The following is a 24,870-nucleotide window of genomic DNA, read 5'->3' on the forward strand; positions in this document are numbered from 1 at the left end:
AGATATATTTGCATCCATAAAATATTAATAAATAAAATTTATGTGTAGAAAAATGTTTGGATGTAAATAAAGTTATTGCACACTTTAAAATTGTATTTTAACAATTCAGGTAAATAAAAACAATGTATTCATTATATATGATCTACTTATAAAAGGGAATAATCTACCCTATTTTGTATATATTATAATTTAAATAACGAATTTCTTTTCTATTTATTAAAAATAATGTTAAAAGTTGAAATATGTAACAGCGAATAGTAACTAACACATATGCATTAATGACATGTAAATGATGAGATAAAATCCCTTTTAATAATCATACTAATATTAAATTTTTATTTCTCTATATATTTACGGTATATAAAAACTGTAACATAAATATTAAAACATACACTAAACTTGCTTCATATATATGTGAAAAAATATAAATATAAGATATATACTTATTTAAATTGATAATATAATGTAACAATTTTGTTTATTATTAATAATAATGGCATTCATATATGCATTATATATATAGCCCAAAATGTTTTAGGCATATTTAATTTAGTAATGCTGTTACATTATTATTTGGTATTAGTTTATATTTTAAAAATATAAGTTTAAATGTATATAATAATTATATATAGAAGACAATTATATCAAATATTGTAATGTATTATATATATTAACAAATATGATATTCCATAGTCTGGTGATTAAAACAATATACTGTTATAATGAACACAGATGTGGTAAATACAATTTTTTTAAATAAAAATTATTTCCTTTATATTTCTGAATGTTATAATACCTATAAATTATCACGAACTTCATTTTAATACCAAATTCAATAATACATATTTTTATTAAATTAAAAAAATTTTTATTAGTGCAATTTATTTATTAAAGTTGATGAGCTTTTCATCGAGGGGAAGGTCAAAGAACATGAATTTAATAAATCATACACAAAATTTTGTGATAAAGGAGTATGCAATACTAACTATGATAGAATTGGTGCCTTATGCGAATATTTACTTACAGAATTATCAAAATTTGATAAAAAGCAAAAGGACAGTAATAATGATGTTAATCAGAATTATGAATTCGTTTTTATGTGGTTAGCTGACAAATTTCTTAAGATAACTCATGAAATTTCCTTCAGTATAAGTGATTATTATGAGGATGTTATAGTTCAATCTGGAGGCAATTTTAATTGTTGGGACAGATTGGATAGTAAAAAATATTTGAAGGGTAGTAATATTTCTATTATGTCTAAATTTTATTATGTATTTATGAATATATGTAATTCAATGGTGAAAAATGATATATCCAATTTTGATATAAACAAATTTAAGACGTATGATTTTGAACATTATAAATCCTATAATTTCATTAACTCAGAGGCTTCTAATTGTTATGCATATATTCAATTGTTGACTGATTTAAAAAAAAAATATGATGAATATAGAAGGTTAGCTATTAAGGAAATTTCAAAAAAAAAAAATAATTACAAATTTTTAACTTTTTCCCCAATAAATAATAATGATAATCACCCAGAATTACAATTTCAAAGTAATGGGTGTATAAAATTGCATTTATTTTTTGGGCAACCTCGCCCAAAACCTAAACCAAAAATCCAAACGAGTGAATTAAAATCCCCGCCAAATGATTCACAAAATAAAAAGGAAAACCAGCCATCAAATATTGGTAAAGAATTAAATTTTGAGAAAATTAGAGATTATTCTTTACAGATTTTCGACAAATATAGTCCACTATTTAATCACGCCGCTACTAGGATTGAACATCATATACGCGATATGGTAACATCTAATTTTAATGATATGGTTGGTATAGGTGCCAAATATCTAAAAGCTATAGAAAATGTAAAACTTCCAAAACTTCAGATTCTAGGACCAAATAATAAAGAAAAAGTAAATCCTCCAAAATCACCACAAACTACTGGAGGAACCACAGTAAGTTCTAATGGAATATCATCAAAGGTAGTGGATGTCCCAGGAAATAATTTAATGGGATTAAATAGAAATATAACAAGATTGGTGTCATTTAAATTTGAAGGAAATAAAGTAGCTATTATAGCTCTCATAGTTGTTTCAATAACTATTGTTTTAGCAATTATGTATTGGGTAAATAGTAAAAAGTTTACTAAATAAAATATTTAAAAAATATATAAATCTACATAGTTTGTTATATATAAAAAACAAATAATTATATATTTTTACTGTTTTTGTATTAGTATTTATATTATGGATGTGGAAAACCCATGAAGAAGAAAAAAATGGGAAACAAAATTATAAATTTAGTTGATGAAAAAGGAAGAGGAAAGAGAGTTATAAGCCCAATTGATCGGAAAAGGGGGGTAAAAACAAATATAGATTCAGATTATGGAGAAAAAACAATAGTTATTATAAACCCATATGATGAAAAGAATATAACAATACAAAGCATAAAACCTCCCTCTCTCGAAATAACATTATTAAATACATACAAACATATATATGTTAATCCTTCTCCTTTTATTAACTTATTTTTTTTGTTAATTTTTTTTGTTTATAAAAAAAAACGCAATTCTTTAGAGTAATAAATCGAATAATAAATATTAACTCATATTTTATAAGGTTAAAATTTATATTTAATTTTTATAATTTGATAACATTTTTGGTCTTTAAATACTGGTTAAATATATATACCACTACCATATTTTTAATATCTAAATGAAGCCCAAACATGCACTCCCAAAGGAGGATAATCATTAATATGAAAGGGGACGAATAACATGCTTTCCATAAGTTATAATACTGCCATATAATTATTTATATATATTAAACATGGCGATATTATAGCTTCCCATTTTATATTTTATTGCTAATATTTGGATAACAATATATAAAAACCTATATTATATATTATACAATGCTTATTAACCCATAGGTATATTGACAGATGACTAATACAATATATGTTTCTTTATTTCATGAAAATTATACTTAGAAAAACTTATAATTCGTGTCATTATTATTTTGGTAACCGAACAGTATAATAATCTTATGTATGAAGCTATAATATATTATCAGGTTCACTTGCAACATTTATCTACATTATAATATACTTCAGGCAAATATGTATATTTTTAATGTTAATTAAGGATATTTCAAATATATAATAGATAATCATAAAATACGATTCATAAATTGTCGATCAAGGTTCGATAATACAACATTATCTATAAAAGGCATTTTATGCATCTAGTATTTTTAATAATACAATAAAAATTGAACTATATATACAATATTTTAAGTTTTATAATTTTGAGGTATAAATAAATTATATTTTGAAATAGTTAAAAGATAAAATATGAGTATATTTTGTTTTAATAATTTTTTTAATAATTATAAATAATATGACATATAGAACTATTATAGTTATTATATGCATATAAACTAATAAAATGCTTTACTAATAAATTATATTTAAATTTGTTTTATTGTAAAAACTTCATATAATTAAATATTAATTTTATCGAAATGGCGTATAATAATTAATTTAATTTGAACTAATAATATTTATATTGAGCTATTATATATATGCAAACTCTCAATTATATAATTAAGTATATTGTTATTGCGAAATATTATATATGTTCTAAAATACTTTATTTAAAAACAGTGAAACATGGAAATATTATCCATTGGTTTAAAGTATTTTTATTAAACGCATTAATTACTCCGTTGTACTATACAGTGATGTGGAAGGAAGCAACAATGATAATAATAGATAAAGTATTAACACGAAAAAATAATTAATTCACATTATTCGAATATGTTGATATATATTAATTATATATATTATTAAAACTGAAAAGATGCAGAAGATAATAAATAATTATTATATTTTATACTTGAATATAATTCTAATGTAGTAATATTAATACTAAAAAGCCATACATTATTAATTCTATTAATAATTTGAATAAAAATATAGTTTTCGATATTGAGCTAAATTTTTTATTATAAAATATGTAGTATATAGTATGCTTAGGTTCAAAGTAGCAATATGCACTAGAATGGTAAACCCGCTTATATTCTTCCTAAAAGTTTATTGTTACCTCTAAATAAAGAGCCAATGTTAAAATTATAAACCTATAAAATTTGAGTAAATCATACGAAAATAATTTTATTGAATTATTGTTTATAGCCTAAGTTGGAGTTCGTATTTATATATTAAATATTTAATAAGAATAAAAAGGATAATGTACATTTCATATATATTAACCTATTTTAAAAATCATTTAGGTGTCATGTTGATTTTAATTTGTAATTAGTTATATTAACTTTAATTGCATATTTTTGTTTTAATTTAGAAAGATGCATATATGAAGTATAATATTATTTATTAAAATATATTTGCATACAAAGTTATTGCACATTCTAAATATGGAACTCACTTATACTATTAATAAAATATAAATACAAACTAAATATTATATATTTAGGGAAATTAATAATAATAAGTTATTTTTTTATATTATAATTTAAACAAACAATTTGATTTACATTTATTAGGATTAACGCTAAAAAAATGTAATATTTGTATGAGATAACAACATATATCAACAATGAGATACAAATATATTTTTATTAATTATAGTGATAACACATTTCTAATTTTTTATATATTTATAGTAACTTATTCTCCGAAATCGATTTATTAAAAAAATAAGATAACTTATTATTTTTCTTTATGCTTAAATTTATAATTGCAGGATATTTGCTTATTTAAGCCAATTACAAAGCTACAAAAAATTATATAATGAGGTATTTCCAAAATATATTGAAAATAATGGCCTTAAATATATGATGAAAAATGTTTAAATAAATTAAAAAATAATGTGGTTTAGATAATTTGCCATAAAAAGTAGATGTAATGTTCCTTTAGTAACGATATTATATTAGCATTACATATTAATTTAAATGTTCAAAATAACAATAATGTGCTTAATTGTAGAATTTGTTTGGTTCAACATATACATATATTTATATAAAAATAATATGATGACAAATATCGACAGAGTAAATATAAAATATCATTACAATGGATGACAAAACAGTAAGTATATATATTTTAAATAAAACGCCTGTCTTTATATTGTTTGAATGTTGCACTATTTACAAAATGCTATTATATTGTATTTCAGTACCATTTTTATTATATTTATTTTTATTTAAATTTTTAAAAATATTTTCTTAGTGTGACTTACTTAACGAATTTGATGAATATTTTAACAATGAAGGTGTCAATGAAAGAAAATTTAATAAATTCAAGGAATGTCATTCTTATTGTCCTTATCAAAATACTTCAAAAAAAAATATTTGCACAAATAATTATGAAAGAATTAACGCTTTGGGATCATATTTATTTACCAGAATTATGGAAATTGATAAAGCTTTTAAAGGATTAACTGGTGACAAACGGCATATTGAAGTTTTTATGATATGGTTGGGAGATAAATTATTTAGGATAGATAAAGATTATAAAGCAACTCTGGAAGAATATTATAAAAATAATTTAGAAAACATTATGGGAAATGCTAATTATTGGGAAGCTATTAGTAAAAAACTTTATAAGAATGCTACTATTAAGAAAATGAGCGATTATTATAGATTACTTAATTATATATGTAAACTAATAACTGAATATAACAAAAATCCTCTAAAGCCTAATAAAAGTCGTATTGGAACTTATTCCATCCAATGTAATAACAATTATAAAGCTATTCATAATTCTATTAACGAATGTAAACCATATCTACAATTATTGGATAGTTTAAAAATGATATATGAAAATTTTAAATTGTTCAATATGAATATTAATAGTAAACTTAAAGGTAAAGAAAAGGATTTATTACTTAATCGTGTTCAACCTCTTACAACGTTTAAAGGCGTAAATCGATATTTTGTAACTGTTACTGCAAACATTAGCTTTGATGATAAAGAGTGTAAAGACGTGAAATTAGAGGATGAGAAAATTGGAGAAAGAATTGTATCACAAAAACCACAGGGTAAGCTGCAAGACGCTAGAAGACATAATAAACCCAACACTGAACCACAAACCCAATCTTCCTCAAGTACACTACAAGGAAAACCAAAACCTTCAAAACCAAAAACACCATTATCAATGTTAAAAATACCACCAAACTCACAACCAAACCCACAAGCACCAGGATCAGCACAACAAACACGACCAATAAAACCACAAGCATCTCAACCACCATCAACACTACAAAAGAAAGTACAACAACCATCAACACCACAAAAGAAAGTGCAATCATCATCAAAACCAACAGAAACCCCACCAACACCATCAACATCACCAGGATTACCACCACCAGCATCACCAGCATCACCGCCATCAGGATCACTACTTTCACAAAACGGCCCCGAATTAAAAAAACCTCAAACAGGAGGGACAAATCATTCAAATGATCCAAAGGATTTAGGCAATAGTAAAGGAAGTAAAAGCGGTGCACCCGATGGTGGATTGGGAAGTTCAAGCAAAACACAAGCAGGGTCAGATATAGGAACAGGAAGTCCAGGGGGTGAACCTGGAGGTGCAGCTGGTGGAAAAGGAGGTTCAAATAGTAATATAGGAGTTAAAAACAGTGAATCCGATGTTTCAGGAGGCAGGACAAGCAGTGGAGCAAGTGGTGGAGCAGGTGGAGGTAATGGAGGAGGTAGTACACAAGGTGATCAAGGAAAACCATCTGGTGGAACAGGTAGTGTACAAGATGGTCAAGGAAAATCACCTGGTGAAACAGGTGGTTATGTAGATAAAGTTAGTCAAACAAAAGATCCCGGGGATCCATCACCTGGAAATCCAGTACCTGCACAATCAGCACCTGCGCCATCTGGAACAGATACATCATCATCACCAGGCGCATCACAACCAGCACCACAACCAGTACAACAACCAGTATCACCACCAGACCCACATAAATCAGGTCCATCACCACAACAAGGCCCCCCACAACCGCCACCACCAATTTCACAAAATGATTCTTCATCACAAAAATCTCAAACAGGAGGTTCAGGTGGTGGAAAAGAAAATCCTGGTGGTGGATCAAGCGATTCCGCATCAAATACATCAGAAGGATCTTTTAATTTGGGATTATCAATTTTTGAATTCCTATTAAATGGAACGAAAAAATTGAATAAAGCTTCCGAATTTATTAAAGATAATCAGGAAAAGTTCAAAAATGTTGCGGAGAAAATCAGTGGTACATATAATAAAGCCAAGGATAAATTAAAAACTACTTACGATGAATCTAATAAATATTTAAATCAGATTATTAAAGATGTATTTGACCAATTTAATAAAAACGATACTCCCTCTAAATCAAATGATAAACAACCTGACCCAGGCAGCCCAATAGATGGGGGAAAACAATCTAATCAGTCACCATCAGCTCCACCAATAAATCCACCACCACAAACTCCAACATTAAATCTACCATCACCAACTCCAACAAAAGATCCCCCACCAAATCAAGCATCAATTCCACCAATAGATCCAACATCACAAAAACAATCATCTTCCCAACACAAACCTATAACACAGGACCTTACACAAGTTAATCAACCCAACCACCAAAAAATTGGTCAACTGGTAAAATCAATAAGTTCTAACCAAAATTTGAAAAAAACATGGAATATATTTCCAACTACATGGAATGGATCAAATGATTGTAAACCTGAAATAAATTTTATGAATGCCACATTAGTGTGCTGTACATCTAAACAGTGCAGTTTAACTGGAATTTCAGTTACACTTGTTTTAATACCCATTATTTTATTAATTGCATATAAGGTAAATAATAATATAATTACTAAATACAACACTTTTAAAGAATTTTTATTATTGTAAAAAAATATACATTTCTCCATATTTTTATTTTAGTGCTTATCATTTGGATCATCAAAAAAATCGGAAAAAAAAAACATGAAGAAAGTTATAAATTTCCATGATGGAAACAGAAAGACAAAAATAATTATAAGTTCAAATGATAAGAAAAAAAAACTAAAGCCGATTATAAATTCAATTGGTGGAAAAAGGAGCCCATTATTAAATATATACAAACTTATACAGGCCGATTCAATGCCATTTATTAATTTATTTTTTTTGTTGATTTTTTTTGTTTATAAAAGAAAAAGAGACACCATAGAATGATAAATTTAATTAATGTCTTATATTTTTTGTAAAGTTCAGATGTTTATGGTACTATATTTAAAACCACATATAATATGTAACAATAATAAATAAATAAATTTGTTTATTAGTATTATTATAGGTAAACAAATTCATAAATATATTTATGTAACTATAATGCGAAATTATATATTTTTTATAATTTGTATAAAGATGATGCTATTAGAATGGTTCACTTAATTTTCAATTCTAAATTGATTTATATAATTCTAAGAATATAAACATTACTAACATAATGAATGACTAAAAAATATATATTTTTTTAAATCAATTATTGAAAAAATTAATAATAAAATTTTTAAAAATGTAAAGGATAACCCCATAATCCCCTATCATATGCTACGTACAATTTTTTTCTATAAACATTCAGTAAAAAAAATACAAAACCGATATTTCCTAAATTTTCCTATAATTATCAGTTTATATTATTAGAATAACAAACCAATGATAAATAATAATGCATTACAAAGGTATCAGTGTTATATATTTTGTTAAATATACAATTTGATATATGTGGTTTTATATTCTAAAAAACGTGATAAATAGAAAAAGGGGTTAAAACTCAATTAACGTTAAATTCCTTTTTATTATTCCATGTTATCACGCATTATATTATAATTGTTTAGTAAATAATCTTTAATTACAAACAGGATTGTTTTATCATAGAATTAATAAAACATATAATTTTTAATGAATTACTTGAATGCATATACATTGATAGCTATAACAACAAAATATATAATATAAAATGGACTATGTAAACCATTTAACGAATGTTTAACTAAATTCATTTGTTAAAAGAGAAAATGTGCCTTATATTTTTCATCTTAAAGTACAATATAGCAACCTAATTACGCATATTTTTTTATTATGCTTTAAAATTTGCATCAATAGTTATTTATGTTTTATATACTTAATATTTACAATTATTATTTTAAAAATGGTTTGCATTCAAAGACTTATTTAACCTTATAAATAGCTCAATAAATATGGGTTCGGTCCTAATTGTTGTTTTAAACCGTAGAAAAGATGCTCAAAATATATTATAAAATCACTTAATAAGTTATACTTCTAAATTGAAGTATATAGGATTAAAAATAAAGTTATTAAACACATTAAAATCGATCATGAATTTATCTATATTAAATACAAATAATATAAATTTATGTAATTTGAATAGAAAATGGAGCATGTAACTTAATTTAAAAATATTATAATTTTAGAAAAATTTATATTATAAGAAACATCTATATAAAACTGTAATATATAGTATTAAATAAATATTTATATATTTTTAAGGATTATAGTAATAATAGCATTTTTTGTATAAATGTATCATATATACATATGGGAAAAGCATATTAAGCAATTTTCCATTTAAGATAATTTAGATAATACCATAAAATAAGTATAATATGTTTAACGAAAGATAATTGCTATGCAAAGTGGTTAAGTAAATATAACAAATAATTACGTAATATATATAAATATTATTATCCTTCATAATCTCCAAATTATGGAAAAGTCAAGTTATGATATTGAGAAAGTGGTATACAATTTTTTAAATAAAATATTCTCGTTGCATGTGTTTTATATGTTGTATTGCGCATAAATTATATTAATTTCATTTGATTAGTATTAATATTAATACGTTTTTTTGTTTAATTCATAAAATATATTTGTAGTATAAAGAAATTGGTACGATCGATAGCTATTTTGGTGTGAAGAAGGAAAATGGAAAAACATCTCTATATTATAATGAATTAATCCACAAATATTGTAATTATAGTATTACCTCAGGAACAGGTGGTTGTGACGTTTATTTTCAATGGGCTAATTGTGGTTTTATTTATTTGCTAAAATTGTTAAAGGATAAGTATAATTTAGATTATGATAAACTTGCCCAATACGCTATTTTATGGTTAAGTTATAAACTAAATACAGCGCCAGATGGATGTAACATTAATTTAGTCAAATTTTATACTGAATATATAGAAAAAAATTATTATTATAATGAGAAAATAAAAGATAATGGTAGTACGACTTATAAGGGTATTATAGATAAAAAAAAAGATTTTATGAATATTAAAGAAATACCTAAATTTAATGCCCTATTTTTTATATTATTTTCATCATATCATTTCATTTATGATAATAATTTCGATTGCACAGTATATTTGAACTTTGTTAATCAATTTGTTCAATATTTTCAAGAACTCAATAATGATTCTAAGAATATAGAAAAAAGTTCATTTAGTCAAATATTGTCTACATTATCAAATGATTATAAAAATTTAAAAAATATATGTGATAATGATAAATCTTGCAAAATTCCACCTATTCCACAATTAAACCCCAAAAAAATTAATGCATTAAGTCCTGAATCTACATCATCAAGTTCGTCGATATTAAACATAGTAATCCCAGGTTTATCGACATTTGCAATACCGGTTTTCTTGGTAGTTGCTTATAAGGTAAATAATAAGGAATTAAAACTATAATATTTAAATTATATTTTTGTGATCCCTTATATGCGCTTATCAAAAAATATATAATAATTTTCCCATTTTTATATTAGTATTCATTATTTGGAATTGATAAACTATTTCAAAGACATTATTTAAGAAACAAATTAAAAAAAATAAAGAAGAAAATGAAACTTAATATATGATTCGAAAAGTAGTGATAATTCCAGAAATCGTAATAATGGTTGATACATGTTAAGAATATGTCTATTTGGAAACAAGTAATTTATGACCATAATTTTGGATCATAATTTTTGTGTCTATAAGAATAATTAAATAATATAATCAATAAAATATAAAATTAATATGCATATTATTGCATTTTTGTATTGTTTTTGTATAATTTGTATATGATTTTGTGTAGTGGGTCAGGGTTAAGATAGTGTTTGTGGAACCCATAAATGGGTTAAGGTTAAGTACCACATTACATTTTATTTGCATAATTTTTAATAATTTGATAATATTTATTAGTTTAACGAATTGTTTTAAATATATATAGGACAAATTATAATAATTGCATTTCATATTAATATAACTTAATGGTAAATGAGGTGAATTATGTATTTATTGTTAATTTGTGGTTAATGGTTTATGGGGCAATCGATCAAATGCTAGAATCGATATAGACAGATGATTTCAAAGCATCGATTTGATTTTATAAAATAACGTCGATTTAAATACTTTAATATTTATTATGAGAAACTGGGAGGAAATGGAATTAATTAATATAGAGAATGCTATGCAGGCCGACCCCCATTTATTAATTTATTTTTTTATTTATAAAAGAAAAGACATTATTTATATGATATATTTAATAAGTTTTATTTTCGTATTTAAAAGACAATATAAAATTCAAGCAATAATAAACAAACGGCATTTTATTTATTAGTATAAATAATTAGTGTTTTGATATATGGGAGCCATATTAAGGCTCATTCACCTATTTTTATAAAAAAATATAAATATTATTAAATCATTAAACATTTGAGAAGTATAAAAATAAGAACGCATTTAGATGCAAATAATAATTTTTGATAATTGATATTCATATGTTTGTATCTAATATTTTATTACAATTATTAATATATATGAATTGCATGTAGATAAACGTTAATAGAAAAATATAATTTTATAAACCACCGAACATGTTATTATATGAGCCTTTAAAATATACTAAAGAGCTAGCTATATAAGAACATGCAAAAAATATATTTTTTAAGCTTAATTTTTTACATAAACTCATTTTTTTATAATTAAAATAATGTATTTTGTACGAACATGGGTTTTTATTTGAAAAAATGCATAAATATAAAAATTTTAGCAATTGTATGTTTATATTTTTGATGATAGCAGTTATTATATATTTATATGATGATATATACATATAAATTAGTGCATTATTTTATTTATATTTTAAATATTAAAATAAATTTTGTTATATTTAATATAATGGCTCAAATAAACAAAAAACATTCAAGAACAAATATATGCATTTTTATGCATTTAAAATATATTATTTTTTATTTATTTATTTTTATTATTTATAATAAAGTAAAAATAAAATATTAAATTTTATTATAATTATAAGATCATAAATTTGTGGATATTTAAAATAGAACCAACATATAATTTTATTATAATATATTTCCATAAATATCATATAACCTGTTTACATAAATTAAACAATTTGTAATATTAAATAATAGCATTATTGTTTTACAACAATAATATATAAAAAGGAAACTAAAAAAAATAAATTATATATATTGTTTAAAGCATTTTCTTTGAAGAAACATTTTCTATTAATAAAAAAATGAATAAAAGGATATTTAGTTTAGTTTGTATCATCTTGTATGTCCTTTTGGCTGTGTCAATACATTGCTCGGAGCAAAAAGTAAGTTGTCAAAACAAAATATAAATTAGTATATAGAAAACTATATAATAGTGGGTATTTGCATACTGTGACGTACATATTAACGTATATATATATTATTATATTTATTTCTAGAGTGATCAATCTAATACATCTGGATTAAGAAGTAGGGTCATTCGTGCTATCCAAAAAATAAAGAGAAGCAACAAAAAAAATGATATAGAACCTCAACGAGAAAACCAATCAAATAATAACAATAACAAAAATCGTAATCATGAGATAATTGATAGTATTACTTATTACAGTGAGTTCCAGCGTAAAAGGCGCAAGCCAACTACATTTTGTTGTTTGTTTACTTGTGAAAGTAATGAATTATATGATTAGGCTCTCCATTTCTATATTTATGTGTTAATATTTTAAGTTTATGACTGACTATAAAATGTTAAAATAAATACAATTTATTTATTATAAATTGTTAATGTAAAGCTTATATATTTACTTACATGGAAAATATTTTGGCTTATTTACATCATTGTATATAATTTGTGAAAGAATATTCAGAAAATAATTAATAATTGAAATACAAATGATTCATTTGTTATAATCATAGTATTTATTATTTGTATCCGTATAACTATATATTATATACATATTTATAAAATAAATATTTTTGCATTTTAATGTATATTCTGTCTTACGACTTAGTTTGTGTTTGTTTTATTATTATACATTTTTAATTTAATATACAATCACGTTATATATATAATTTATCTTTGTTTAGTATTTGTCAAAACTCATTTATCCTTATTTCCATCCATGTATATTACATATTAATGGATATTAAATATGCTCATGTTTAGTTAATATTTATAATAATTTAAAATAAACTTTATTTAAGCACACTTATTAATAAAATTATAAACAATATTGGGGGGTAGGACTCAGGAAATATAGTTATGTTTGGGGAAACCCATATTTGGGGTTAAGGTTTTGGACTATGGGCTACATCTTTGTTTTATGGAACCTATGCTTTGAATTAAAACCATATTTTAATTAGTTTATTTATAATTTGACCATATTTATTTGTCTATAAATCCTGATTAAATATATATATGTCATCCCGTATGTTTAATATTGGGATGGTGGGTAAATATACAACCAAAAGTTGCATACTCGTTAATATGAAAGAATTGCCATAAATAAAAAATTTTCATAAATAATAATAGTTATATTTGTAGTATTCACAAAATTAATACATATAGATGCATCCTAATATTAAAAGACATAAACAAATAATATACAAAGAAAACATCCATAAAAGAAAAAAACAATCTATGATAGTAATTTAAAGCAGCAATTGTATATGGAAATAAATCATTTTATTAATACAAATTTTCTAATATTGCAATACTGAAAAATATATATAAACATATGCTTATCTTTAATGAAAAGAATTAACTAAAGCTTTTCTAATAATTAATTCTTTAAAATTGGAAGTATGCCCATCAATCTAAGAAAAAAAAGATAAATAGATGAATATATAAAATGTTTAAATTGTTTACAAATTATAGTGTATATTATAAATATGTGCATTTATTTAAAACACTATTTTTTAACAAATGCTAAAATAAACTATTGTTATAAAAATTTGTATATCGATTACAGATTCGAGATAGGTGATATCAATATTCCATTCCTTTTTTTCAATGAGGAATCCAGCTATGTTAAGAAATGTTTTTTCAAATTTTCCACTTCTAATAGATTCACTAGAATCAATGTCAATTTTGAACAAATTTGCGCTTTCTATTATTGTGTTTTTATATTCTTTCTCGGAAGGATAGCCATCATTTATATTTGCTGAAGTCATGACAATTATAGTTTTTTTTTCTGATATCTACAAAATTAATAAAATTATATTACATAAATTATTGTGAATAATATGAGAAATAAATTTATATAGAAACAGAAGAGAATAAGTTTCCTTACATCAACCTTTGCAGCTAAAGCATAAAAATATTTCCAACGGTCAAAAATCGAATCTTTGTAACGTTGCTGTATTATTACTAAATTTGGGTTGTACACACGGTCAATTTTTCCTAAAAAAAATTTTGCATTATGTAAAATAAGATATTATAAATTTGAAGACATGAAAACAATAAACAGTATCATATAACAATGGCAATAATAAATCACGAAATGTAGAATAAATAGTAACAATAATATGTTAATTGACTAATTATTTATGTTTTGTATACTTTTAACAAAGCCATTATTGAACCTATTTGCAAAAGAAGGATTCCATAACAAGTTTATTATTTCGTTATACTAATGGAAACAAAGAAAAATGTATGTATATAAATTATAATAATTTTTTAATTTTAATTTGGTTTATAACTTAATATTGTTCATTAATTGATACTTTTTTGGGATCATAATATATAAAACTAATTCTTTGAACAACTGTATCTCCATGTTTTTTTTTACTAAAAGTATTATTATAAGATAGATTTGATTCACATAATTCATAATCATCTTTACTTGTAGCATGATATGCTAAATGTATTATAGCTTCGTTCATAAGTTCGACTGCATTTTCTATTTCTTTGGGATCAGTACATAATAGTTGCTTGTTTTTTTCATATATCTCTTCTGGACTATCAATGATAAAAATGAACATGTTTTTTATGCGTACAAAAATAAAGGGATTATATTTATACTATAGAATTATTGCACAGGGATGTATTGAATATTTTCATAATGAAATATGTAATATATATATATTGTTGTATTTTCTTACGTAGGATAACGTCTTTTTGGTTTGGTTTTTGTTTCTTCTTTTGTTTTTGTATTTTCTTCTGGAGCCAGCTCAGTTGCAAGGGTTTTATTATTCACATATATGAAGATGCTTAAAAGAAAAAAAACAATTTGAATATAAAATTTATTCATTTTTGGACTTTACAAACAAAATAATAAAATATATATTAGTATTTTTTTAATTAAAAATTGTCAACTCGAAAAATAGCATAAATATAATTAAAATTAAAGTAAATAATTTTCTCCAATACATATAAAAAAAATACAAATTATTATTTAAATAACAAATTGTATGCTTTTGTTAGATTTATAAAATTAATATATTTTTTATTCAAATAATTCAATCACAAAACGACGTCAATAACAGAAATATTCATAAATAATGAATATTAAAAATATTATGATTCATAATTTCATTAATATTATAATATTTAAAATAAATAATTTTAATTATATTATATAAATTATATTTTTAATATATAGCATTATGAATGCACAAGTTTTATATTTTTATAATTAATTATACTTAATATAAAATTTATAAAAGATCCCATTACGTATATACTTATATTTATATATAATAGGAAAAAACTGTTGTTTTTACCTATAGAAGATCAATTATATAAAATAAAAATATGGAAATAAGAAAATAATATAAAAAATATATTTGTTTTAATATAATAATATATATTTATATCAATAATTATATAAAAATAATTGTTTTGCTATTTTTTTCATTTGTTTTATAAAATTTCTTTGATAATGGATGGTTTTTAATACAAAGCATGTCTATTATATTTTTAAATATTAAAATAATTAATTTAATCGGAGGAATACAATTAATTATATATATTCCTGATAATACTATAATAACAATAATTTTTACTACATAAAAATAATAGTATGATCAAATTTGCATTATGAAAATCAAGCATTCGTGATTTTTTCATCACTTTTAATACAAATTTTACTAAATAAGATTTTTCTATCAAAATTGTTAATTTTATAAAAATTATTTATTGGTGGTAATATTGATATCCATATTTTTTTTATAAATTAACACAAATTATAAATTGCTTTTAATAGCGAAACAAAGTATATATAAATATATAAAATTAAAAAAAATACAAATAAATAAAATATAAAAATAAAATAATGAAATATAAGTTGTAAAATCAAGAAATATATATACACACATAAAATAAAATAAATTAATTTGTTTATTTTAATTTTTTCGATATCGAGGTGTTCAAGTATTATGGGTCAAGGTTATGCATAATGGGTTATTGTTTCGTTCACTGAATTTTTGTTTTGATTTCGGGTTCGGGGTATATTGTAATTTAATTCTTTATAATTTGATAATATTTTTGTCTGTGAATGTTGATTAAATATTTGTCTATCCCCGTATGTTTTATCTCAATATTATGTCTAAATACGCACCACAAAAAGGGCATAGCCATTAATATGAAAGGGGTCGAATAATATATTTTACATAAGATACAATACCTTCATCAAATTCGATTGTATATATTGCATGTGGCAATATTATAACTTCACATTTTATAATTTATTTCTAATTTTGTCTAACTATATATAAGAACCCTTATTATATATTATATAAGGCGTGTTAACCCATAGCTATGTTGAACCATGAGTAACACAGTATGTTTCTTTATTTGTATCACTATTATTTTGGTTTAAATTATATTATACCAAATAAACTGTAATATTAAAACTCATTTGGAACATTTATCTGCATTATAATATACCTTCAGGTTAATATGCATATGTTTAATATTAATTAATCATATTACAACATAAATAGGTAATCATAAAATATGGATTCATTAAATATCGATCGAGATTCGACAATGCAACATTATCTATAAAAGGCATTTTATGCATCTAACATTTTTAATAATACAATAAAATTATATTATAGATATATGTATAATATTTTATTAAATTTTAACAATATATAATATTTTCGCTTTATCTGATTACTTTACATTTTATTAAAATTAATTAGTATTAATGGAAATAGTTTTGTAAGGTTTTATTTATTTTCATAAAGGTATAACATTAGGTTAATCATTATTAATTTTTAAATTTTATAGTTTTGAGGTGTAAATATATTATATTTAGAATAGTTAAAAAATAAAATATAAAATATTAATAAAACTTGATATATATTTTGTTCTAACAATTTTTATGATAATTAAAAAAATTAGGTATATAGAAATAGGGTTATTATTATATGCTTATACATATAAGATAGTAAATATTCTACAAATAATATTGAAATATTATTTTTTATTGTAAAAAATTCATATAATTAAATATTAATTTTATCGAAAAAGCACATAATAATTAATTTTATTTGAACAATAATATTTACACTAGGCTATTATATATGCACAAACTTATAAATTTATATTTTAAATATAGTGCTATTACGAAATAATATATGCCATAAAATGTTGCACTTTAAAACAATGAAGCAAGGAAAATTAGTAATTGGTTTAAAGTATTTCTCTTGAGTGCATTAATTATCTCATTGTAGTGTACAGTGGTATATCAGTAACAATAATAATATAAGATTAATATATTATTAAATATGAACAAATATAATATTTTATTTGATACGGTATATGGATATAAATTCATTATATATATTATTAATCGGATGATAGAATTAAAATGGTATGCATACAGGATCAAATGAAGGATTATAGCATTTATTTAAGCCTTAATGTGGTAATATTAGAATTAGCACGACAAAAAAACAATATTAATTAAAGTAACAATTATATAATTTTCACTAAAAATACATTTATCCTATTATCGAAATAAATAAAATTTCATTACAAATTATGCAATGCAAAATATATGTTTAGATTATAAGTATAAATGTGTACTTAAAATGGTAGCTCATATTATATTGATTCTCAAATTAATTAATTATTCTAACCAAAGTATTTATAGAATTTTTAAATAAAAATTAATATATTAAATTATATTTATTTTCTTTATTGTTTAAAATACATTTATTAATCATTTATATATTAAATAGATAATAAGAATGAAAAGAATAATATACATTTTATATATAATAACTATTACCCCCAAACTAATTTATATTCATATTCATTTTAATTGTAATAGATCAATCAATATATTTGTATATTATGCTTTTTTAATTTTAAAAATTAGATACTATATACACTCAAAACTATTGATTAAGATAAATAATAATATTATATTTCATTTATTTAGAAAAGGAAATAATATTAAATTTAAACACAAATAGTGTTTTATACTTGTTAGAAATTATATAAAAAAGTGTAATATTTCACGTTGAACAATAGCATATATCAATACATGCCATTCAAATAATGAGATACAAATACATTTTTAACAATTATAGTAATAACACATTTTTAATTCTTTATATATTTATAATAATATAAAATTGGTTATGTTTTTACTATAAATCAAGAAAATGGATAGTTCTCTAATGTAAGAACGTATAATAATTAGAAAATGTGTTTTATTTAAACTTATTAAAATGTTACAAAAAATAATACAATGAAGCTATTCCGAATATTATTAAGAATAGCGATATTTCGCATATGATAAAAATGTTTCGAACAAATCACAAAACAAGGATACTTATCTGAATCGTAACAAAAGTGGATATATGTTTTATTTTATTATATTGTTGTATATTAATTTTAAATTAATATTATTATTGATAATAATGCTAATAGTGCGTTTAAGTATGATAATTTTATATAAAGGAATCGATCCATTGTTTAACCTATTTTGTTGCAGTGTATATATTTTATATAAAAACAATATGATGCCAATCTACATATTAAAGAAAATCCATTACAATGACCACCAAAAGAATGGTAAATAACCTTATTTTAAAATAAAGCATATTTATCCTTAATTTTATTATGTTTAAATTATATTCAAATCATATTAAATTTTATTTGATAAATTTTGAATTAATGCATATTTTTATAAATATTTTCTTAGTGTAAGTTACTTCTTAAAGGTGATAGTTATTTTAAAGGTAAAGATGCCGATACGACGAAAATTAACAAAGACTCAGTCATCAAAGGATATTGTCGTGATGGTGCTTGTAAAACAAATGAAGATTATATTAATGCTTTGATCGCATATATAATTATGAAATTCAAAGATACAATAAGTAGAAAAACTAAGTATAATGATTATGATGAATATTTATTGATGTGGATAAGTGATAAATTATTTAAGATGTACCACGAAAGTCAAGGCACAAATAAAAAAATAGGCTTTGTCTATTCTATTACTTTAAATCAGGCTTATGTAAAGCATTTAAAGAAACATAAACAAAGATTGGATTATTGGGATATTTTAAATATGCAGCAGGGTTTGAAAGAAGTGAATCTTAAGTATATGAGCGAATTTTATAAGTTACTTAATCACATATGTAAAACAATTGTAGATTATGAAACAAACGGTGCCGGAAGTAAGAATCTTTCTAAAAATTCTATCGGTTGCCGTCATCAATATAGAACCCTTTATATGAACATTCCTAAATGCAAATCATATCTTCATTTATTGAATAAATTAAAAGGTATATATGATACTTTTAGAAGTTCTGCTATTAAGAGAACTGATTTAAAAAATAAACTTATAAAACTTACACTAGAAAATGGAAACGAGGTGGAAACGGTGCGTGGTTTTAAATCATATGACTTCAGTAATGAAGAATGTAAATTCCAAAAAAAAAAACGTACACCCTCCAAACCTTCAAATCCTAATTCAGAACCAGCATCGACTACAAAGATTCAAAGAGGATCACCAGGATCTCAATATGTATCAAATTCTACAGGAGATCAATTACCAAATCAAGAGGATACATCAAAAGGTTCAGATAGTGACCAACATAATCCAGCAGGTCAAATAAAAGAGCAAGGGGGCGATACACCAGATAAACCAGACCAACCACAAGATGGTCAACAGGAAAAATCAGGCTCTAAACAGCCAAATTCAATTGATGTGCCAAAAAATGGTAAAGAAATGAAAACGCCCCCAGCGAATGGCCCCTCGATAAGTATCAAATCGCCAAACCAAGGAGAATCAGGAGATCCAAAAAAAATGGAAACAGGGGATAAACATAGTCCTATTCCACCACAAATAAAAGGCCAACAAGCAGAATCCCCATCATCTGCACCGTCTGAAATGCCTTCAAAGGAGTTAAAAAATGATAATTCGCAACAATCACATCAAATAACAGATTCACATATTCCTGGAGGTGCATCAACCCCCTCAGATAGTGGAATAAAGGATACAAGCAATACCAAAGAGCCTCAAGAGAATAAACAAGGAACTATAGGGGATGACCAAAAAGATTTAGGAGGGGGCATAGGAAATGAAATGAGTACCCCAAGTGATCCAAGCAATCCAAACGACAATATTCAAACTTCAAGCACCAATCAAGGAGGTGGATCAGTAGGTTCGGGTAGTGGATCAAAAGGTCCAGATAATGGATCGGCTGGGGGATCAGATGACAATAAAGTAAGCCAAGAAGGATCGGGAGGGTCGAAAAGTGGACAAGGTGTCAAAGATAGTGAATCAGGAGGTTCAGGCAGTGAACCGCAAGGTTCAAATGGTGAGAGAAAAGATACAGGCAATGATCCATCAAATAAAGGTGGCGCACAAGGTGATCAAGGAAATTCAGTTGATGGACCAGATAGTGGCCAAGTAACTACAGATAATGGGACCAAAAGTACAAATGGTGGGCAAGGTGATAAAGGAAGCCAAGAAGGATCAGTCGGAGGAGGGGATAAGCCACCCACACCTAATGGTTCATCACCCCCCCAAAAAGATTTAAATCAACAAAATCCACCTCAGCAAAATTCATCTCAAACTTCATCAGAAACTTCGCCAAAATCTAACGAACAAACTCAAGAGCAGCGACAGTCTCAGGACACGTTTGGAAACCAAAATTCTGATCAAAAATCTCAAGAAGAACATCAAAAACCGGGGGTAAATCCAGTGATTATACCAGAACATCCTGGAAGTGAAGTAAAAGGAAATGGAATAACAGGAATAGATGATGGATATGTATTAAACAAATACAAAAAAATTGTAATTTCAATTATAGTTATTCTAATACCCATTACTTTAACTATTCTGTACAAGGTAAATAAAAGAAAATTATGATGTGTACTATTTTTAAAATATTTCTTCATAAAACACTATATATTTTTCATAATTTATGTTAGTATTTGTCATTTGGGCGGAGAAAGGAATTGAAGAAAAAAACAAACATGAAAAAGGTTATAAATTCAATTGGAGGAAAAAAACAAATACAAATAATTATAAAATCATCTAGTCGAAAAAAACAGACTAAAAAATCTATAAATTCCGTTTATGGGGAAAAATCTCCATCATTAAATATATACAAGATTATGCAGGCTGATCCTGTACCATTTATTAATTTATTTTTTTTGCTGATTTTTTTTGTTTATAAAAGAAAGCGCGATTTCATAGAATTATAAATTTAATTAACTTATATTTAAAATCGAATTAAAAAATGTATAAAATTAAAGAATGCTAAATAGTAAATTTGTCTATTAATATAAACAAGTATTATATATATATGATACAGATCAAGAGTTTGTTTCTTATTTTATAATAAAACATAAAATAAATTTTCTATATGATGAAATTATCTATTATAACTGAATTATAATATTTTTTTGTCTTTAATTATTATTTATAAAAGTCAAAATATTGTATTGTTTCAATATAAAAGGTGTCTTGCCACCTGCTAAATGAATACGACAAAATAAAGCGTTACTTATTAAGCGTACTTCACTTTTTGGTTTCATATAATAATAAATTGATGTTCTTTTCAATATATTGGTTCTATATGGCTATTTTCCGATTTACTATTGTAATTTGATTATTTTTTGGGATTACATTTGTCAATATTAATATTTTATACTATTTATCATAAATAATAAGGACGATGTTGTATATTCTGAGATATATTATATATTAATGAATTTGGAATTTACTTATTTTTAGTTAATATTTATAATTGTTTTAAATAAACTTAAATTAAACACATTTGTTAATAAAATTATAAGCTGCATCGAGGGGTTAGGCTCAGGTATAGAATTGTGTTTTGAATTAGGATTCGTCGTATACTATAATTTAATTTTTTATAATTTGATAATATTTTTTGTCTGGAACTATTTATTAAATATGCGTACCGTCCATATATGTTTAATCTCGAAATGAATCCCAAATATGCAACGAAAAAAGGAACATAGGTATTAATATGAAAGGGTCGCATAACAAATTCTCCATATGTTATAATACTTTCATCGAATTCGTTCGTATATATTAAATGCGGTTAAATTATATCTCCACATTTTATATTTATTGGGGATTTTTGGCTAACTATATATAAGAATCCTTATTATATAAGGGATAGTAACCCATATCTATATTGAATTATGAATAACACAATATGTTTCTTTATTCGATGAAACATATTATTTGTGGAACTATTATTGTGATTTAAATTATATTATACCAACTGAACTGTAATAATAAAACTATATATGTAGCAATATATTATAATAAGCCTTATTTTGAATATTCGTCTATATTACAACATATGAGTTTTTAACATTAATTATACAAACTATCCAATATGCAATTAAAATATAGTGTTATTACGAAATAATATATACGTTCTAAAATGTTATATTTTAAAACAATGAAACAATGAAAATTAGTAATTGGTTTAAAGTAATTCTCCTGAGTGCATTAATTATCCCATTGTAGTGTACAGTGGTATACCAATAACAATAATGGATTAGTATGTTACTAAATAAGAAAATTATATTATATTTATTCGATATACTATATGGATATAAATTCATTATATATATTCTTAAAGGTATACTAAAATTAAAATAGTATGCATAAAACATCAAATGAAATATTATAACAATTATTTAAGCAAGGTTTAATGTGGCAATATTAGAATCAACACAACCAAGCAATATAACATTAATTTTATTAATAATTTTAAAGTTTCCATTAAAAATGCAAATATTAAATAAATAAATTTATATTATAAAATATATAATACATAATATATGTTTAGGTTATAAGTGTAAATGTGTACTTAAAATGGTAATCCGTGTTATATTGGATCCCCAATTAATTCATTATTCCAATCAAAACATGAATACAATTTAAAAATTAATATATTTAAATTATATTTATTTGCTTTAATATTTAAAAAATATTTTTTAATTATTTATATGCTAAATAAATAAGGATGAAAAGAATAATATGCACTTTATATATCCTAAAACTAATTTATATTCATGATTCATTTTAATTGTAGTAGCTCAATTAATTTAATTTGTGTGTTACACTTTTTTAATTTTCCAAATTAGATAAGATGTGACTTGAAATTATTCATTATTATATTTATATATAAAGAAATGTTAGCACATAAGCAAAGTTATTACATATTATAGCGTATAATAATTAGAGAATGTGTTTTATTTAAAGATATTGAAATGTCAAACAAAATTATACAAGGAAGATGGTCGAATATTATTAAGAATAGCGATATTTCACATATGATAAAAATGTTTCAAAAAAAACGCAAAATAAGCATACTTACCTGAATTGCAACAAAAGTTAATATAAGTTTTATTTAATTATATTATTGTATATTATTTTAAACTATTATTATTAAGAAAAATGCTAATAGTGTGTTTAACTACTGGAAATTTCACATATAAAGACAAATAATTGCATAAATTATTTGGTGTAGTATATAAGTTTTATGTAAAAACAATATGATGTCAATCTACAGTTAAAAAACAAAATTCCATTACAATGGATCACAAACTAATGGTAAATAACCTTATTTTAAAATAAAACATATTTATCCTTAATTTTATTATGTTTAAATTATATTCAAATCATATTAAATTTTATTTGAATAAATTTTGAATTAATGTATATTTTTATAAATATTTCTTAGTGTAAATATCTTAATATAGCTGATAGTTATTTTAATGGTAAAGATGTCAAAACGAAGATAATTAACAAAGACCAACCATCAACGGATTTTGTAATAATGGTGTTTGTAAAACAAATGAAGATGGCATTAATGCTTTGATCGCATATATAATTATGAATTTCAAATGGTCAATAAAAGATGAAGAGTATAATAAATATGATGAATATTTATTGATGTGGCTAAGTGATAAATTATTTAAGATACACAACGAAAGCAAAGACAAAGACAACGAAATTACTTTAAATAAGGCTTATGATACATATTTAAAGAAT

The 24,870-nt window shown here is 23.3% G+C and overlaps 6 protein-coding genes across 6 annotated transcripts; 5 read left to right on the forward strand and 1 right to left on the reverse strand.

The window, feature by feature from the left end:
- Positions 1 to 1,097: 1,097 nt before the first annotated feature.
- PVVCY_0803480 (PIR protein CIR protein) lies at positions 1,098 to 2,584 on the forward strand (the record flags this gene model as incomplete). Its single annotated transcript, XM_037634283.1, has 2 exons — positions 1,098 to 2,129; positions 2,240 to 2,584. 2 exons carry the CDS (start codon positions 1,098 to 1,100, stop codon positions 2,582 to 2,584), a joined length of 1,377 nt encoding a protein of 458 aa, XP_037490396.1.
- Positions 2,585 to 5,094: 2,510 nt separating this feature from the next.
- PVVCY_0803490 (PIR protein CIR protein) lies at positions 5,095 to 8,226 on the forward strand (the record flags this gene model as incomplete). Its single annotated transcript, XM_008627384.2, has 3 exons — positions 5,095 to 5,109; positions 5,251 to 7,866; positions 7,957 to 8,226. 3 exons carry the CDS (start codon positions 5,095 to 5,097, stop codon positions 8,224 to 8,226), a joined length of 2,901 nt encoding a protein of 966 aa, XP_008625606.2.
- Positions 8,227 to 9,781: 1,555 nt separating this feature from the next.
- Positions 9,782 to 10,929, forward strand: PVVCY_0803500 (PIR protein CIR protein; the record flags this gene model as incomplete). The annotated part of the gene is made up of 3 exons (XM_037634284.1): positions 9,782 to 9,814; positions 9,951 to 10,739; positions 10,879 to 10,929. 3 exons carry the CDS (start codon positions 9,782 to 9,784, stop codon positions 10,927 to 10,929), a joined length of 873 nt encoding a protein of 290 aa, XP_037490397.1.
- A 1,674-nt stretch (positions 10,930 to 12,603) lies between these two features.
- PVVCY_0803510 (fam-c protein) lies at positions 12,604 to 13,047 on the forward strand (the record flags this gene model as incomplete). Its single annotated transcript, XM_008628392.2, has 2 exons — positions 12,604 to 12,684; positions 12,799 to 13,047. The coding sequence occupies 2 exons, from the start codon at positions 12,604 to 12,606 to the stop codon at positions 13,045 to 13,047; spliced, it is 330 nt and encodes a 109-aa protein (XP_008626614.2).
- A 1,057-nt stretch (positions 13,048 to 14,104) lies between these two features.
- On the reverse strand, positions 14,105 to 15,609 carry PVVCY_0803520 (fam-a protein; the record flags this gene model as incomplete). Its single annotated transcript, XM_037634285.1, has 6 exons — positions 14,105 to 14,173; positions 14,327 to 14,557; positions 14,650 to 14,759; positions 14,919 to 14,988; positions 15,083 to 15,317; positions 15,461 to 15,609. The coding sequence occupies 6 exons, from the start codon at positions 15,607 to 15,609 to the stop codon at positions 14,105 to 14,107; spliced, it is 864 nt and encodes a 287-aa protein (XP_037490398.1).
- A 3,764-nt stretch (positions 15,610 to 19,373) lies between these two features.
- PVVCY_0803530 (PIR protein CIR protein) lies at positions 19,374 to 22,037 on the forward strand (the record flags this gene model as incomplete). Its single annotated transcript, XM_037634286.1, has 3 exons — positions 19,374 to 19,391; positions 19,522 to 21,678; positions 21,762 to 22,037. 3 exons carry the CDS (start codon positions 19,374 to 19,376, stop codon positions 22,035 to 22,037), a joined length of 2,451 nt encoding a protein of 816 aa, XP_037490399.1.
- Positions 22,038 to 24,870: the final 2,833 nt, after the last annotated feature.

This window comes from Plasmodium vinckei (assembly GCF_900681995.1).
Source record: "Plasmodium vinckei vinckei genome assembly, chromosome: PVVCY_08".
Classification (NCBI taxonomy): Eukaryota; Apicomplexa; class Aconoidasida; order Haemosporida; family Plasmodiidae; genus Plasmodium; species Plasmodium vinckei.